Raw genomic sequence first — 18,256 nt, forward strand, 5'->3', positions numbered from 1 at the left:
CTTCCTCTTCCGCCCAGCATTCTGCTCCTCCCACTTACGTTCTAACCTATCAGGTCAAGCAGCTTCTTTATTAAATCAACCAATGACCTTCCTCCATCACCCTATATACACATAAATGAATAATAACATAAAATCTTAAAAAATACATTATCAATATAGATGTCACTTAACGGAAAGTCACCACACTGTCTTTTATTTTCTCTTTACTTGTAAGTATCTCACTGCAATAAGAGAACACTATCCTTAATAATGAAACTGTCTTCATATGTAAACTTTAAAAAAAATGGTAGCTGCATCAAATTATACAGAAGTTTTTAAACACTAAGATACTTTGTTCCTTAGGGTGTTCTTACAGGATTTCTCAATAAGAAAATAATTTCTTTAGAAAATGTTCTATTTTTACCTTAGAAATGGTTGTTTTATATCTTGCCACCTTGTTTTAAAGGAAAAAGGGCGACAGAAGGGGACACACACACAATAGGGGAGCACTCTTAAGGGTACATTTGAGTTCCATGTCGCTGAATAGAAAAACTAAAGCACAGTGTTATTATAATGCCAGACAGATTTCTGACACTTGGTCACTTCTACAACCTGTTTGTTTTCCAGAGTCAGCAACATTTTGGGTAGGCGGTTCATCCCTCTTCTGGAGTTTCATGACTCCAAGTGCGCAGTCCTTGCTCTACTAGATGAAGCCAAGGCAAAGCTGGATGTTTGGAACGTCACTTATGGGAACGAGGAGTCTGTGGCCATCCTGCTGGAAGACTGGCGTGTGAGCTGCTTCCTTCTGAGCTTGGGCATCAGCAGCTTCCCTGAGCTGATTCTTGAGTAGCTCAGGAATTCTTCTGTTCTGGGGTCAGGCTTCTCTGGGTGCAGGGCTCATTAGCTTCAGTTTTCCTGGAGAAAACCATCAGTGGTGGTCAAGTAGGTAGAGGAAAGAGCAAGAAGATGAGGATTGCAGTGTTCAAGATGGAGTTAGGATGGTTAATATACATCAGGTGTTTTCCCCCCTTCACAACTTTCTTCTTTGATATTCTTTTCATCTTCAGTTTATTCTCTCACTCAGCAGTTAACTTTGCTTTGAGAACTTTAGGCTTAGCTTCTCAAGCTTTATTTTTGATTTTTGAAAATATATTTTAAGTTACTTTGATTTGCTAGTGGCAGGGGGTGCCAAGGCCACAGATGCATGTGGAGGTCAGATGACAACCAATAAAGTCACTTCTCTCCTTCCATCATGTGGGTCCCAGGAATGGAACTCAGTCCTTCAGGCTCTGTGGCAAGTGCTTTTGTGCCTCATAGAGCCATCTTGCTGCCTCCTATCATGACTGCTTCTGTGTAGGTGGTGAGCCTGACAGAGTAACCTAATGTAGCTAATGAGGACAAGTTAAGGTGGCTAAAGTCTGTGAGACAAGCAAGTGATACAGTTACATAGTGTCACTAAAAGAGGTGAGTTAGGAAGTTTTAGATTTGTTTTGAAAGATGAACTTGCCTTTTCCCAGCAAGAGAAAGCAGTGTAAAGTCACATGACCATGTTACGCTAACTGCAGAGTGATAGCCCCGTGTCACTGTGCCCTCATATCTGCTGAGTCCGAGCTACCTCTCATGATCTGTGCCTTCCTGTCTTGCTGTTGCAGTGTGTTGCTATTAAAGTACTCTAGAAAATTTGGCATTTCTGCCCTTTACTGATATCCTCTGCTAATATCTGGATTTCTTTGCACCTTTTCAAAAGTAAACTTATCAATATTTTTTTTTTCCTTTACAGAACTTCATTGAAGAGAAAAAATTCTTAGCTCAACTTGATACTTCTTTTCAAAAATGTGAAGAAATGTATAAGAATTTGGGTAAAGTATCCTTGTTGCTTTTTAATGACATGGCCATTGTTTCTAGAAGGTATTTGTTTTACTTTAATGGTTTGGAAATTAACTTTCCTCAGGTATGTTTTCTTGGGGAAATTCTTGCTTTTTGCTCTTAATGCAAAAAGTTTCCTTAATGTTGTTTACAAACGACAACTATTTTCTGACTGTTTTCTTTCTGTCTGTTTGTTTTGGTGGTGTAGCTGGGGAGTGTGAGAATGTTAAAGAGGAGTATGTGACATTGGAAAAGAATGTTCACGCGTGCAGACAACGCTTACATAACACAAAGGCCACGCTGCAGAGAGTGCTGGCATGTTGGGCGACCTACAAGGAAGACCTCCTGCTACTAAAGGCTTCTTTTGAGGCGACAAAGAAGGAACAAATTAAAGAGGTATTTGAAGTCAGTGGTCCTGTCCCAGTTTTACTTCTGTTTTTGGAGACTGCCTAAGTAGACTGGGCTGGCTTTGAACTTTGGCATCCATCTGCCTCTCTTTCCTGAGTTTTGGATTAAAGCATGCCTTACTGTGCCCAACTAGATTTACTTTTTTATTTCTTTTTGTTTGGAGGCCCATTGTCTCTCCTAAGGTGAGTGTCGACAAAAGAGTAAAACGTATCTTCTAGAAAATTCCTCAAGATCTTGGAAAGAACTTAGTGTCATTCTTAATGTAATTGTCAGAGAGTATTTTCTTCACATTGTATGTTTAAAGACAGATACAAACACACACATACACACAAGTTGACATAAATAATTCAGTTTTTATGAAAAAAATATTATGTATTTATTCATTTGAGCTAAGGTCTTAATTACCCCAGGTTGGTCTTGAATTCCCCACGGAATGGAAGAAGACTTAGAATTCTGATCTCCGGCTTCCACCTCCTGAGTTTAAGGATGACAGATGTGCCGTCCATACCCAGTCTGTGCAGTGCTTGGATGGAGCCTGAGGCTTCATGCTTGTTTGGCAAACACTACCTACTGAGCTACATCTCCGCCCCCCTCTTGCCCTTCTCCTTAGAGAGTACAGAAAAGACATTGGCATGAATTAGTAGGAGTTGGCGCTGTAGTCTGGCACTTATCTGACCCCTGGGAAGCCCTGAGATTTGTTAACCCCACCCCATTTTTCGAGGCAGGTTCTTGACTCTGTGATCTAGGCTGGCTTCGGAGGCACAAGTCTCCTGTGTTCTCGTGGACCTTCCTTAGTGATAGGATTGCAGACATGAACTACCGTGCCTGCCTAGACCACTGTTTTTCAGAATTATCATTTTCCATTTAGTTAAAACCTTCTACCCCTAAATCCTTCCTGAATTTCTCCCACAGAGGGTCCCAGACTCATTGACCAATCTTGGTCATGGTTTTACTTAGTCTCCAGGCCAATACTTACTTGACACTTCCCAATTTAAATCATCGAATTCAACAACTTAATAGCGGTATGGGCTCTAGGAGACAGAGGCTGCCAAGTCTACTTCAGAATCCAAAGGCTCTAGCAAGATCTCTGGCTGCCTGGGGCACCGTGGCAGAGGGTTTGGCATGGTATGTTCAAGGTGGCAACTTTTCTGAGTTATGTGTATTTAATATTAGCTGTGTGGAAGGATTGTCAGTGCAATTCGTTATTATTTTCATATGCTATCTAGGAAATATTATTTGTTTCTGTCATTTGTCTTCTTTGTTGAACGTGGATCTAGATAGCCTCGTACACTGAACATCCTCCAAATGGAGAGGAATTACTTCATGCACAGTGGGTTCTTGGTATGAAAGAATTGTGCTGAGCATAGCAGGTCACAGAGAGTGGCTTGAACTTAGGAAGTCCTCTTGTCTCCCTGTCACCTGTGTTGATCCTACAAGTCCTCCCTGCTGGTTTCCAACGGGTCTTCTGTCTTTCGGGGTCTGATATTAGAATGTCCCTAAACCTGGTGGAAGTTGCTGTCTTGAGTGTGATTCCAAACCTCTTCTGAGAGGTCCTGGGCTGCCAGAGGTCTTGCAAGAGACTTTTAACTTGGAAGGAGACTTGGTAGCATCTGCCACATAGACATTGCAGCACTATTAAGTTGTTGGGCCAGATGACTTAAATAATTCTTGACCTTGAGACCAAATGAAACTAGAATCGAGGCAGCATGGCCTCTATGGAAGCCATTGCCAGGCCAATATGAGTTCTATTGATTAAATGAGTCTGGAAACCTCGGCTATTAGTTTATCAGCATAGTTTATTAGCACTTAGTCGATCACACACTTCTGAAGAGGCCGGAGTCAGGATCAGGACAGTGCCTGCACCTGCCATGCAGCAGCTGTGATAAGCTGGGAAGTTCTCTAGGAGGAAACTCAGTGTTTCTTTAAAGGCCTTCACACTCAGTCTTGCTGAGAATCAGTCTTAGTAGAGATTTATTGTGGATGTTAGTAACGCAAATATACCATTAAATATTTCTACTCCTTCTGTGTAGATTCCCTTCGAGACCCTCTCCCAGTGGAACACAAAATACGCCTCTCTGAACGAGGTGGGAAGTTTCCTAGTTGATGTCAGCAATGGTGAAGTTGGATCATCTGTTTCTAAAGAACTGAGAAGGCTGAATAAAAGATGGAGAAAGTTTATCCCAAAGACTCCACTCGTAAGTTCTTGCTTCTGACTCAACTTTCTGGAGAGCTCATCCACATATTTTACAGCTCGGTCATATGTGCATAGCTCGGTGGCGATCAGCAGATTCACAGCTGTGCAGCCGTGAATACAGTTAGGCTTTTGTGGAATATGAGGTATATGTACGCACCTGTCCATACATATAGGAGTGTGTGTGTGTGTCTGTCTGTCTGTCTGTCTGTCTCAACTATGCTGTCCACATTATTTTTCAGATAAAGTTTCTTGCTTAACCTTGAGCTCACTGATTGGCTAGACTAGCTTGCCCTCAGTCCCAATGATCCTGTCTGGAACTCCTCAGCCCTGGTTTACAAATGCACACTGCTTTACCTGGCTTTTTATGGGTGCTGGGGATCTGAACTCAGGTCCCCGCGCTTGCCGGGCTGTTAGTTTTGGAACACTGTCATCATTCCATGAAGATGATCTGCACCTATGGTTTCTACCCATACTTCTTTTCCAACCTCCCAGCCCCAGATAACCACCAGTACACTTCCTTTGTCTATAGACAGAATCATAATGTGGTGCTTCATGGCTGGCTTAATGCCCTCAGCAGAATGCTTTGAAGGCTCATCCAGATGTGCTGTGTAACTGCACCTCATTCCAGATGTGTTCTGTAACTGCACTCAATGCCCTTGCAGTGCAGAGTGGAAGCCTAGCATATGAATACACCAAGTTGCATTTGATTAGCCATAGGTGATGCACGTTTTGGTTCTCTCCATTCTATGGGCTGTTCGAGCCACTACACTTATGAACATATGCATAGAGGTATTCCAATTTCTTTGGGGTACACATATATTGCGGAGAACTTTTAGTGTTTGAGCCTTTTCTAATATATACCTCTCTGTCAGTTCCTTTACCAAAATCATAGGCATTGTTTTGCCTATCCAAGGTCCTTAAGAGCCTATATAAGATCTTGATTATCTTTATATTATTTATCACAAAACAGAATTATAATAAAAATGTTTTAAATTATTTTCTTACTTGTTCATAACAATTTCTTAGATGTTTTAGTAGACTTTTTTGTGTGTTTAATGAAGAACTTTGCACAGCTGAGAACGGGCTTGCCCACTTAATCCTCCTGCCTCCACCTCCCAAGTGCTAGGAGTACAGGCGTGCACCACTACACCTGGCTATAAATGCATGCTTCCCAACGCTATTGACGGCTGATATACCCAAAAAGCATATTTAACTGTATTTTTCCACTTACTCTTTTTAATATATATTATCAAAGAGGTTGAAATGTGAACATGAAACTTAAAAAATTAATTTTTATAGGAACTGAATCTACCACTTACGGAAAATCAGGACGAGCCCACCGGGGGCAGCCCTGTGATGATTCTATGTGAGGGATCAGCTGGGCCAGCAGAACCTCATGAAAGTCATGGTGAGGACTTAAAGGTGAGGCCGGTATACTTCGCACACGTCCATAGGAATGACCCAGATTCTGCATCTTTCCTTAGGAAGGGACAGATGGAACAATGGGAAGTGCATGCGTTGCTAGGTAACAGTCAGGACACGGGACTTTTGAATGGTGCCAATAAAGCTCATATTTCTTTGGAGGACTTCCGACGGGTGTTCATAAATGCTCTGTCATGTGTGTCCCGTGCTAAAGACCTGACAATTGAGTTACACAAGCAAGCAACTACTAATGACGTAAATAAGTTTGGGCTTTTGTACTGGGCCATGCTCTTAGTTCTCCTCAGTTACGTGTGGCCTGTGAGCCTCAGGTCAGATGCACCTGGCAGCTTCCAAAGTTGGCTACCCGCCAACCCTTTTCTGTACGGCGGCAGAAAGTATAGCTGATATTCCTTGTTGTGGTGGACAGTTTGGAGGATGTTAGATTTTTAAGTAATTCTATGCAAAGGGTAGAGAAATAGAAAGTCACACGTGTGTAGCAGTGCTGTGGCTTCAGATATGTGCTGCACCCGTATTACCTTACTTAAGTGATCTCAACCGCCTATAGACAGCCTCAGGAGCGCTAAAGTTTTCATTAGTAAGAATGCCTAAAGGGCAAGTAGCCCAGGCTCCTGCAAGTAGAGCTCTCACTTGTCGGACATGCGGGAAGCTTGGGGTACCACTGCATGAAGAAAAAAAATGCGAATTCAAAGAAAATCCGGAAGGTTCTTATATTTTTGGTTGTGAGCCTAGCCTTTAACGGCTGAGCCATCTCTCCAGCCTGAAGGTTCTTAATTTATCTGCTATACTTTAAAATATAAGTCTCTGAACTCTGAAAATATTCAGATATATGTGTGTAAGCACATTTGCATGCACATGTGTGTGTTGAGAGAGGTTCCCTCTGTGTAGCCCTGGCTAGTCTCGAACTCAGAGAGATCCTGAGCTCTGGGATTAAAGACAGGCACCACCGTGTCTAGTAAAACCAACTTTGAAGTTGATGGTTGTGCAAAGCGATATGTTATCTGCCTATAGAGTACTGAGAATCGGTGAGAACAGAATTGTTTTTAAATTTTGTCTAAGCGTCCTTTATTATTTTTAAATATATATATGTAATGTGTGTGTGTGTGTGTGTGTGTGTGTGAGAGAGAGAGAGAGAGAGAGAGAGAGAGAGAGAGATATGACAGTCTTGCTGTGTAGCCCAGGCTGGCCCCAAACACATAACAATCCTTTGGTGCTAGGATCACAGACATGTGTCACCATACCCAGCTCACCTTTTTTTTTTTTTTTTTTTGGACAGGTTATTCTAGAACTCACAATCCTCCTGTATCAGACCCCTGAATGTTAGGATTTTACAAGTGTGACACCATGCCTGGCTCGAAATCTCTTATTGATGATATCCTATCATTATTGTTAGGAATAGCTAAATTCAACTGTATATGAATTTTAGACAAGTATATCCAGATTAATTTTCCAAGCTTCAGCTTACTTATGAGACGATACCATCTAGCTGACAGAAATGATAAAATAACGTGCGTCATAGTCTTTTCAGTGTAAAGTGATACGTGCTTTCATATCATCACCCTCAAACTAGGTCTTACATCCCAAACGCGCGGCTGTGTGCAGACCAAATACACTGCAGCAGCTCTGTCACAAAGCCTGTGTGTCTAGTAGGCTCTGTGTCTGTGTAAGGATGTTTGCTTTGTGATGTTCACACAATGGCGCAAAACCTAGCGATGTGTTTCTCTGTCCTTATCGCTAAGCAAGCACCACGCAATGCGGTGTTGAATTCATGTTCTTCAGGGTGGTGATGAGATTTTAAACAATATTTTCATATTGCAATGGTAATGGTAATATTTTCAAATGCAATTTTCATATGGCAGTGGTTTTGAATGTTGTAGGGTGTGGGAAAACAGGAAACAGAAGATGACGCATCAACTGGACAGTTGAAGGTGAATGAAGAGGTTGAAAAACTCATCAAAGAGGTGAAAATCTGGGAGTCAGAGACCAAAACCAGCTTGGATCTCCTCCGACATGCAGATGACGTGAATGGCTCCTCGGTGGACGCCTTGCAGGTGCGATTGTGAGCATGTTTAAGAGGCTGCATTCGTGCTTGGAAACATACGTGGGCTTGTGTTTTAAGATAAACAGAAAGTTTAAAGCAGACAGTAGTGAGTTTGTGTTTAATGTCCCTTATTGGGACATTTTTAAGACAGCATGGACTCCAACCTGGTTTCCTCTTCAGTTAGAAAATGAGCATAAGATTTTAACTTACTTCCCTGCCTATAACGTGGATTGGAATATTCTGGTGTATGTGAGGCAGGAAAATGAGTCTGGCGAGGCTCACTACAATGGGAGCATATGAATTATGTAGTAATTTGAGCCTTGAACCAGCCATGTCCCCGTGTCACTGATGGGGAGGTGACTGACACGTTTGAACTCTGTTTTGCATTCATCCTCGAGCAGTTGACTCAAGTGAGGAGCGATGAGGTGCAAGCGTATTTCAGGGTCAGGATAACTGAGGGTTTTTACCGACTTCCAGCACAACCACAGCATCAACGGAGCATGCTGTGAGCTGTGTCCAGATGGGAAGTCTCTTGAATAAAAGAGCACCTGTGTGTTTTTCTACACCTACATGGCTGGAAAGATCTATAGTTCAGCATGCGATATTTTCATTGTCTGTAACAATGATACCTTGAATAGTTTGGAAAGTATTTTTGCAAAATAGCATTAAAAGAACTTTATCCACTTTTGGAATTTCATTTTTAAAAAATTTAGATAATCTGCAATTTGTTTTATTAAAAGAAATGAAATAGGTATCCCCTATTAAACAGCTTTTTGAAAGCATAATTTTAAGGCTTTTAAAAATTACATTTATTTACTTTGTGTGGGGGCCATGCCACGTTGCACACGCAGAGGTCAGAGGATAACCGCAGAGTCGATTCTCTTCTTAAGCCATGTGTGTCCTGGGACTAAACTCAGATATTTGGGCATGGTGGCAAGCAGCCTCACCTGCTGAACCATCCTGCTGGCTTTAATGTATGATTTTTCTCTTTCCCATTTCAAATTATTTTACAACTATTTTAAAAAAACACAGAAATAGTTCTTCTTATACGCTGGAAGTACATAATCATGTTGTAATCATTCCAGTTATTAGAGATAAATAATGATCATGTATATTTTATTTACTATCGACTTTTTTTGTTGTGTTTGTTTTTTTATTTTTAGATAGGGTGTCTCTGTGTAACAGCCCTGCCAGTCCTGGAACTTACTTTGTAGACCAGATTAGCCACAAATTCACTCACTGGGATCCACCTGCCTCTCCTCTCAAGTGCTAGGACTAAAGGCGTGCGCCTCCACCACCTGGCTATTATTGACTTCTTTATAGATATGTTTTTGGGAGTTGGGGGAAACAGGAACTCATGTAGCCCAGGCTGATCTCAAATGCCTGAACTCCTGATCCCACTTTCTGGGTGCTCGGGTTACAGGTGTACCCCCCCCCCATGCCTGGCCAGAAGATGTGTTTGAAGAGTGGGAAGGCCTCCAGACAATGCAGATAATCTGTTTCCATTTTAAAAACAGAGTTGTGCTTTCACAGTTTATACTCCTATATCCACAGAAGGGAAGAACAGCTTACTTTTGTGTCTTGGCCCTACACGGTACTCAGTTTCTGGCACGGACACATAAATACTTTAAAAGTCAGTGTCCCAATGGGTGATTAAATGACAGCCAGTGGGTAGCTGGAGAAAGGTACTTTTTCTTCTCGTGCTACCTTTCTGGTATATGGGCTCATTTGTTGTGTATTTTTAAATTAAAAAGAGAAAAAATTAAAAGGGAATGTTCTAATTTAATAAAAATAAAGTCACCACCATCCTAGTACATAAAAACCATAAAAGCGGCCTGAGCGCGCTTGATGCTCCAGGCTGACATCTGTTTTACCACACCCCTCCTGCTCCTGAGGTGCAATTAACTTTTTTATGCGAACTTGAAAGCCAGAAGGTCATTGTTTATGTATAAGATTGAGTTATATTTTATATATTTATTTGACATGTAATTCTGTGGATATATGTACTTCTGTTTCCAAGTTTTGTTCAGAATTTAACTTTTCCCTTTTTGGGGAGTGGGTGAGTAAGTGTGTGTGTGTGTGTGTGTGTGTGTGTGTGTGTGTGTGTGTGTGCACGTGCGAGAGAGGGGGGGGGGCGCATGTGAGCAGTTACCATTGACCTGTATGGTTTTTTACAGCCTTTTTCATGGTTTTTTAAGAAAGAGTCTCACTAAGTTATGCGGACTGGCCTTGAAGTCATCCTGTAACCCAGGTTGACCTTCTGCCTCAGCTTTCTGATTGGCTGGGATTGCAATCACCAGACCAGGCATCTCAGAATTTTCTTAATGAATTACATAAGCTCTGTGAACTGTGGTCCATTTTCATTCCTGTGGCAAATATTTTTAGTAAATCATTGACCTGCTAGTAACTTGTTTTGCAGAAAAAGTATACACATGTATACATTCCTATAGTCATGTCTTTCTCTACTTATATTCCTAAAAAAAAAAAAAAGAAAAAGAAAGAAAGAAAAGAAAGAAGGAAGAAGTAGAAAGACCACATCCAGGCAGTAGGTTGAATTTTCTTGGAGAATTCATTCTTCATTGAGGCTTTATATTTTACATAACACTTTCTGGTCCATCTGGAATTTACTTTTGTATGTTGCATAAAATGTAGTTTTAAAAGATTATTTTTAGTAGTCATTTTCTCTAATAAATTTATTAATTTTCCTTCATTGACTTGGTCCTTAATTGACCAAGAACAATTTTCTTTTCAAAAGTTGTTATTCTTCCCACTGATTTCCTCCTTTTGGCATTGTATGAGTTCTAGTTTTTATTTTAGTGGAATGTTTATGAAGAATATTCTATAAAAGGTCTTGTCAGAATCATTGTGTTCATATAATATTTCAGGTGTTTTACTTATTTAAATTTTTCAAGACTATTTTCTTAATGATTTGTTTATTCATTAATTTTTTTTTTGAGATAAGGTTTCTCTGTGTAGTCATGGCTACCCAAGAATTTACTATATAAACCAGGCTGGTGTTAAACCCACAGAGGTCTGCCTACTTCTGTCTCCTGAATGCTGGGGTTAAAGTCATACACTAGTCCACCCGGCAAGATTTGTGTGTGAGCGTGTGTGTGTGTGTGTTTACGCGTGTGCGTGTTCACGCGTGTGCGTGTGCACATGCATTATGCACCTGTGTGGGTTGAGCACACGTCTGTGATGACAGACGAGGGCGTCATCCTCTGAAGCGATAGTCACAGGCAGTTATTAGCCATCTCATGTGGGTGCTGGGAACCAAATTCAGGTCCTCTGCAAGAGCAGCAAATGCTCCTTACCTCTGAGTCATTTCTCCAACCCTTATTTATTTACATTTTGAGGCACTGTCACTTGAATTCCATTCTGTGTACCAAGGATGTCCTTAGATTTCTGATCCCCTCATCTTTACTGCCCGAGTGCTGGGATGGCAGCCATGTGTCACCCACCTGATTTTATGTGGTGCAGTTGGTAGACCGTGGTTTCATGCATGGGAAGCTATCCCAACTGAGCCACAACCCTAACCCATCAAAATGAATATTTCTGTTTTAGAGTACAAGCCTGCCTCATTCTGAATTAACAGTTACCATTTTCCAGTTTGCTGTTAAAAGGTTGGCGTGTGGCTTAGAGGCTGACGATTTACTGTGATCCCCGATTTGTTTCTGTAGCATCTCATCGCTAAAGGCTCTATGTACGAGGAGCTTCTGACCAGAACTGAAGATACTCTACAGATGGACGTTCAAAGTGCTTCGAACCTGGAGTCCTTCCAGAATGTCCTCAGAGCCGGGCTTCAGGCAAAGATTCAAGAAGCCAAGGAGGGAATCCAGGTCTCCAGTTAACGTTTCTTATTTCATGAATTTATTGCTTAGATCCAAGTGGTTAAGGAGTGGGCCAAGAGGAAGATCTGGCCCGAATCTTGGAAATATTTTTTAAAATATTAATTTTACATTATATTTTATTTCCTTATAATTTAGAGCATATTAGAAAATAGAGATGTTTTCAATTATATGTTTCTGTGCTTAATTGTAAAATATAAACTGCTTCTAGAATAAAAAAAATTGGAAACTTGGGGAGTTAGTGAGTCGCTTCAGCTGTTCACTTGAGAAGTTTATTTTTTTTCCCCTTGCCTTCACAGATCACCATGGTAGAGTTGTCTGCGGCGTGTGAGAACATAGCTGGTGAATCCCAGGAGCTAGACGCGAGGCTAAAGGTGGAAGAGGCACAGAAGGACCTTGAGTCCCACATCACGAAAGCCCAGCAGTTACTTGGGCAGAGGGAGCGCCCTGGTGGACTCGTGGCGAAGTACAAGGTGGGAAGTTTGTTCCCATGGGGAACAGTTATCCTCAGCTCCCTATGGTGCTGTGGTGGATGCTTCCTTCACAGAATGCTGTGCAGTCACTGTAACTTGCAGAGTCTCCCCACTACTAGACATTGTTCCCCTGATAGTATTAAAAACAGATATTCAAGCGAAGAACACTACAAACAGCACTGCTGATCCCAAGGTTGGGAAGAATTTAGTTTCTCTGGCTTTTTAACTTGAAAAATGAGCATATTAATTCAGTACAGCCCGGGTCCCAGATTTGCTGAGGATTTAAGTGAAAACAGGTGCATAGAGGCACTTTGTTTAAACTCTGCAAATGTAAAAGAAATTTTTCATAGACATACACTTATGTATGACTTAAGAACCCAATAGTATTGTTTTGTGTAAAGAGAGTTTGCAGCATTTTGGTTGTTGTGGGTTTTTTTTTTATTTTTTGGACTGTTTATTTTATTGGTTACTAGGTGTGTGTGTCTGTGTACATATCTACGTTATGTGTACATATCTGTTATACATATGTGTCTGTGTACACGTCTATATTATGAATAATAATAGTTTTCATTGTGACATTTTCACACATGAAAATATTTTTCTTCACCCCTTTTTACTCCCTTTGATCTTCATTTCAACTAGTCCCCCTCTGTATGTGCGTGTGAGAGAGAGGGAGAGAGAGAAAGAGAAAGAAAGCCTGTACAACTGGCCAGTGGTGCACATCTGGAATCTCAGAACTCAGGAAGCCGAGGCAGAAGAATGAGGAGTTCTCAGTCATCTTTCACTACATAGCTGCTTTGATAACTGCTGGGGAGAGAAGGGCCTGGGGATCTGCATTGTATTGTGTCTACAGTAGGTGCTTACTAAATGTGTGTTATGTGGATGAATGAGTCTCTGCCCTGTAATTGCCTCCTCCAGAATCCATCCTTCCTTCTGTGGATTTCTCAGCCCGTCTGTTTTTTTGATGTCATTCACTGGTTACCTGAGCCAGGTTTCTGCTCTCAGAGAGCATGCCTGGGGAGGAGGAGATGCAGGTCCTGCCAGTCTGTCTCCAGCTGTTTGCTGCAGCTCTTTCCCTGGGGTGGGACCGTCTGTCTATGGACCAGCCTTGGGCAAGACTTTGAGTGGAGGATGAGGTCGTGGTGCCTCCTGGCTGTATATCATTGCTCGTGCACAGTATTAAATATTTGCCATATAAATCCTACATTAAATGCTTCCTGTAAATTTTCAGATGATCACCATCAGCTCCCCTTCTGATTCGCCCTGCTAAAGACTAAAGACATAGCAAATTAGCTCAAAGAATCTGGCAATATCATCCGATTTCCATTATTTTTTTTTCCAGGAAGCATTAGGAATTTTTAATACTAACAGTTTGGCCAAGTATCTGCAAGCCGTTGAAGAACTGAAGTGCAATGTCCCAGGTGATGCGAAGCTGCACCTGGAAGAACAATGTCAAGCCGCACGCGCCAAATGGGAGGTGAGAGCAGCGTGGGCCTTGGGCTTGTGGCTCTGGGGCTGGGCCTGTTAGTCATCAGAGCCATTCCAGCTTCCCTGTCTACTCCACGATGCAGCCAGAGGTGCCGATTCCCAGGCTCTGCCTTAACTAGTGTCTACCTCAGCCAGGGACATTGCTTTATAGATCTGAGACAGCAGGAGGAAGAGGAAGGGAGCCTACATTCTTTCTTTCTCTGCCTCTCCATAATGTCTCAGCAGCAGCATGTCTCTCTAGCATTGGAGACTCCATGACTCCCTCCTCCCTGGGCTCCACCACGGCCTCCAGCCCAGGGGTGGATCTGCTCTCTCCTGCTGCTTTTCTCTAGATTGCCTTTCCCATCTTGGTTTGATTAGTCTGAACTTCCATGCCTGGAGCCATTTACTATCCCCAGAATGAAAAGTTTCTAGGTTCCTGGCTGGATCCTGACTGAGATAGTATAGTAAAGCGTGTTCCCATGCAGATTTCCCTAGTGAAACAGGGAGAGGCTTGGTGGAGGTGAAGCCAGACCCTGGCTAGGTTCCTAAACTTTTAGGAACCTTGCTGGCAAAATGGGAATAGTAAAATTTAATTGGCAGGATTGTTACGAAGAATTGCAAATAAGTCATAGATGGTATATTCAATAAATGATCATTGCTAATAGATGTTTGTATCTAATCAGTATAGTCAGCTCTCTATATCTTTGGGTTCTGTGTGCATGTATTCAACCAACCGTGGGTCAAAGACACTTGAAAAAAGACTTGTGTCCATTCTGAGGATGTCCAGCCCTTTCCTCATCCATGATTCACTAAACAGTAGAGCACACAGCTGTTTACAGAGCATTTACATTATATTAAATGTTATATGTCATCTAGAGATGACCTGCAGCATATGACAGGGTGTGAGGTAACAGGTAAATGCTTTCCGTAAGGGACTTGAGCATTCTCGGATTTTCCGCTCCCCAGTGGGGAATGGGTTCTGGATCAAAGATCTCCATGTAATTGAATTGAAATCTATCAATGGTTTTCTTGAAATTTTATTTTTGATTTGTTTTTTAGACAGGGTCTCATCTGTAGCCTTGGCTGGCTTAGAATTCATGTGTAGACCAGGCTGACCTGGAACTCACAGAGCTCTCTGCCTGCCGCTGCCTCTGGAGTGCTGGGATTAAAGGTGCATGCCCACCATATAGGCATTTTATAAATGGGCTTTTGGTTTAGAGCAGTTTCGTTTTAGAGAATTGTGGCAGAGGTAGTTAAGAGAGTTCTAGGGCAGGAATTGTCCCCGAGAGTGAGCCAGTATGGAGTTGGCACAGTCGCTAAAGCCTGTGCTTCCTCAGCTTCATGCCCTCTCTTGCCATGCTTTGTGTCTGCTCCAGAGCCCCATCCAGGACACATCCATCTGTTTGTAGATCTCCTTGGACACAGATGCGCCTTCTGAGTGTATCCTTCGGTCTGTAGCTTGCCCTTTATTTTCTCAACAGCATCTTTCACAGTTTAAAACACTTTTTTTTGTTGATAGAAAGAAAACAAAATAGGTTTATGGATCTGGAATGTTTTTCAACATTCTTCTGAAGGTTATGAGGTTGAATGAACACACCATGCATGCTTCTTTGCCTTCCTTTTGTTCCTGTAGGCCATTTTGTTGTGAGTAGAAAGGAGTTCAGCCTGTTGTCTCCTCGTGATTAATACACCCCTCTGTTGTTTGCAGCCTCTCCATCACGAAATTTCTGTGTATATCCAACAACTAAAAATAGACATTGAAGAAGGAAAGCTGAGAGACAATATTGCAAAACTTGAAAAGCAAATAAATAAAGAGAAGAAGCTTCTCCGCCGAGGGAAGACCAGGGGCCTTGCCAAGGAGCACGAGGTAAAGCCACCCCACTCCCACCGCTGTTAGCCTTCCTGTTCACTGGTTAACCACGGTGTAAGTTCATGGCCTAGGACGGGCCGTGCTGAGGAGATCATGTTAGCCTGCTCGTTCCCGTGGACGCAACACTTACATGGTCTGGGATCTCACCGGACCCTGTGCTTTCTCCCCACCTGACCTGAGAAATCTCAGCCACCGTTCTTGCTTCCTGTTTCTCTTGTGATGGCTGGGGACCTCCTGCTCCAGAGACTGGTCCTGTCTCAGCTATTACTGTAGTATGGATGTTTTTGTTTGTTTTTCTGTTTTTGTTTTTGTCAGGAGACAGGGTCCTCAAAAGTAGAGCTTTGTGAAAATGAGCAATCAAGTCATACAGGATCTTGGGGGCCAAGCTGAGGACCTCCTCTTTTCGGTCCCCTGACTCTTTGATGGGATTTGTGTGGTCCATAGCTCTGAGGCCTCTTTTCTTTTTAACTGCCAACTTCTGTGACTTTCACAATGTTACCCTTTCTTGCACAGACATAGAGATACCTAGAATATATATATATATATATATATATATATATATATACATACATACATACATACATACATACATACATAAATACACACATACACAAGCTGTAAAAGGAGCTGTAGTTTTATTATCCTTCACAAATTTCCCCATCTTCTTCTCTTTTCCTAAATGTTTTAGTGTTTGGACAGGATAGCCTACATTTCTCACTTCCATCCATCCTTAGTTGCCACTTTATACCCTTCAGATTGTTTATTCATCTGTTTCTGATCGAGCCTGCGTTTCTCTCCAGCAGAGTTTCCCTGGTCTCTGAAGTCTACCCCTGACTGGTGGCTATCACCAATGTTCCTCAGGGACATCAGGCTCTCGTGTCTAGAATGGACCCAGTAGCCTTACCTCTCACCCTTTGCTTCCTCCTCTCCTCGCATTTTGGTTACAAATGGCTTCGCTGTCTCAGCGGTCTTCATCTGCTCCTGCTCCAGCCGCCACTGTAGCCTCGGTGACCGAGCAGCTTGGTTCCGTTAGTCCAGCCACTTCTTCATTCTTCATGCTTCACCTCCCTTGTTTTATTAGGAAGAAAATGGCTTCATCATCTTTCACCACAACAATTCACTGTTTTTGGGTTGGGGACAGGGCTGGGGATTGAAATCCAAGGCATCACACACTGAAGACAGGAATTCTACTAATGCAGCAATAGCCCCAGCCCCAGAACTAGCCTTTCAAAACCCAGATCCCATTTTCCTGGGTTCTGGTGGTAGCTCTCTCCCCTCTCCAAGGACAGCCCCATCTCTTTAGGAGGCTCCAGGACATCCCTTCAGCGTCTCAGCTTAGGCTGAGCACTCCAACAGCAGCAGGGGACCCGTGCTCTCAGAATGTTTACCACCTGCCATCTTCCATCACTGGTGGAGATGACATCTCTGTGACAGGTTTGTGTCTGAGTTCCCTAGGAGATGGGTTTCTGGGCATGGCCCATGGGGGCCATCTTGACTGGCTGATATATAGGACTAGAAACTCCTTCCTGACTTCGTGCTGTGCCAGGCTGTGCTAGGAACCTTGAGATAAACTGAACATCTCATCCTTAACTTGCTTTTGTCAGGATGTTTGACTGTATTCACGGTCTTCCATTCACCGTCAGCGCTCTGCGTTCCTTCTGCATCCAACTCGGATGGCTCCCTCTGTGAAGCAGGCCAGTGGTAGTGTGCTCCTAACATCATCGTCTGCATGTTGGTTATTGAACTGGGACTCCTTTAGGGTTGGCTCCCATTATCGCTTTTCCCTAGTACCTGTTACCATACCTAACTCATGGCAGACGGTCCATAAAAGAGCATGCTGTCAGTCACAGACACACCTGGAGTTTCTGATCTCGTGTCCTTTGTTGAAGCTCAAATCATGCCTTCTTCCCTCCCGTAGGCTTGCTTCTCTCCGGATAGTGTTGCATGCCAGCTAGAACACCCTGTGGGTGTCTTGAGGGTGCTGTGTGAAGAGCTGACTTCACCAGAGAGTCAACAGGAATTGAAGAGAGCACTCGGAGATTACAAACAAAAGATAGAGAGACTTCTGAAATGTGCTTCCGAGGTTCATATGACCCTGCAGTCCTCCCAGGCAGGCACGCTGAAGGAGAGGTTGGTACCTTGTAAAAGGAGCCATGCTTCAGAACAAAGCTAGAAGAAGCCTTTTGTACAATCAAACGACATTAAATATGGTTCATGCTTTTTAAGGTTCCGTATTCCCCTACTCTATTTTAATATGCACTTGTGATTTTTTTCCTAGGGGTGCCTTGACCACACCTGAGAATGGCAGAAGGGATGCCCACAGCGAGGCACTGCTTGAGACACCGGATAACCAGCTGCCTACTGAAAAGGTGTTGAACGCTGGGGTGTGAGGGTGGGGGGTGCAGAGATATAGTTCACAAAGAAACTCAGTGTAGAAGGCTTAAGTGTACAGCCATCCAGTTCTCGTGAGGGTTTGTTTAGTTATCTGATGGTTTTCATTAACTGAGATTTCCCATTTACAAAACACGAGGAAGACCACCCCTCAAAGAGTTAGGATGATGCCTGGCACAGCTGTAGTGTGCCTAGCAGTCTTCCGAGAATACCAACAGTTGCTCCCCAAAGTCCGAAGACCAATTGTGTCTGCTGCTGTTGAGGTTGGAGGAAGCT

At 42.7% G+C, this 18,256-nt stretch overlaps 1 protein-coding gene across 2 annotated transcripts in view; it reads left to right on the plus strand.

Annotated features, from left to right (window-relative positions):
- Syne2 (spectrin repeat containing nuclear envelope protein 2) overlaps nucleotides 1-18,256 on the plus strand; it is a 294,128-nt gene that overhangs the window by 96,395 nt on the left and 179,477 nt on the right. For both annotated transcript variants that reach the window (XM_026779484.1, XM_026779485.1), the window contains 12 exons: nucleotides 607-769; nucleotides 1,760-1,838; nucleotides 2,054-2,241; nucleotides 4,284-4,448; nucleotides 5,747-5,869; nucleotides 7,765-7,938; nucleotides 11,609-11,767; nucleotides 12,076-12,249; nucleotides 13,592-13,726; nucleotides 15,428-15,586; nucleotides 17,508-17,719; nucleotides 17,868-17,958. In XM_026779484.1, coding sequence (XP_026635285.1) covers nucleotides 607-769; nucleotides 1,760-1,838; nucleotides 2,054-2,241; nucleotides 4,284-4,448; nucleotides 5,747-5,869; nucleotides 7,765-7,938; nucleotides 11,609-11,767; nucleotides 12,076-12,249; nucleotides 13,592-13,726; nucleotides 15,428-15,586; nucleotides 17,508-17,719; nucleotides 17,868-17,958 — 1,822 coding nt within the window. The remainder of the gene's footprint in view (nucleotides 1-606; nucleotides 770-1,759; nucleotides 1,839-2,053; nucleotides 2,242-4,283; nucleotides 4,449-5,746; nucleotides 5,870-7,764; nucleotides 7,939-11,608; nucleotides 11,768-12,075; nucleotides 12,250-13,591; nucleotides 13,727-15,427; nucleotides 15,587-17,507; nucleotides 17,720-17,867; nucleotides 17,959-18,256) is intronic.

This window comes from Microtus ochrogaster, chromosome 1 (genome assembly GCF_000317375.1).
Source record: "Microtus ochrogaster isolate Prairie Vole_2 chromosome 1, MicOch1.0, whole genome shotgun sequence".
Classification (NCBI taxonomy): Eukaryota; Metazoa; Chordata; class Mammalia; order Rodentia; family Cricetidae; genus Microtus; species Microtus ochrogaster.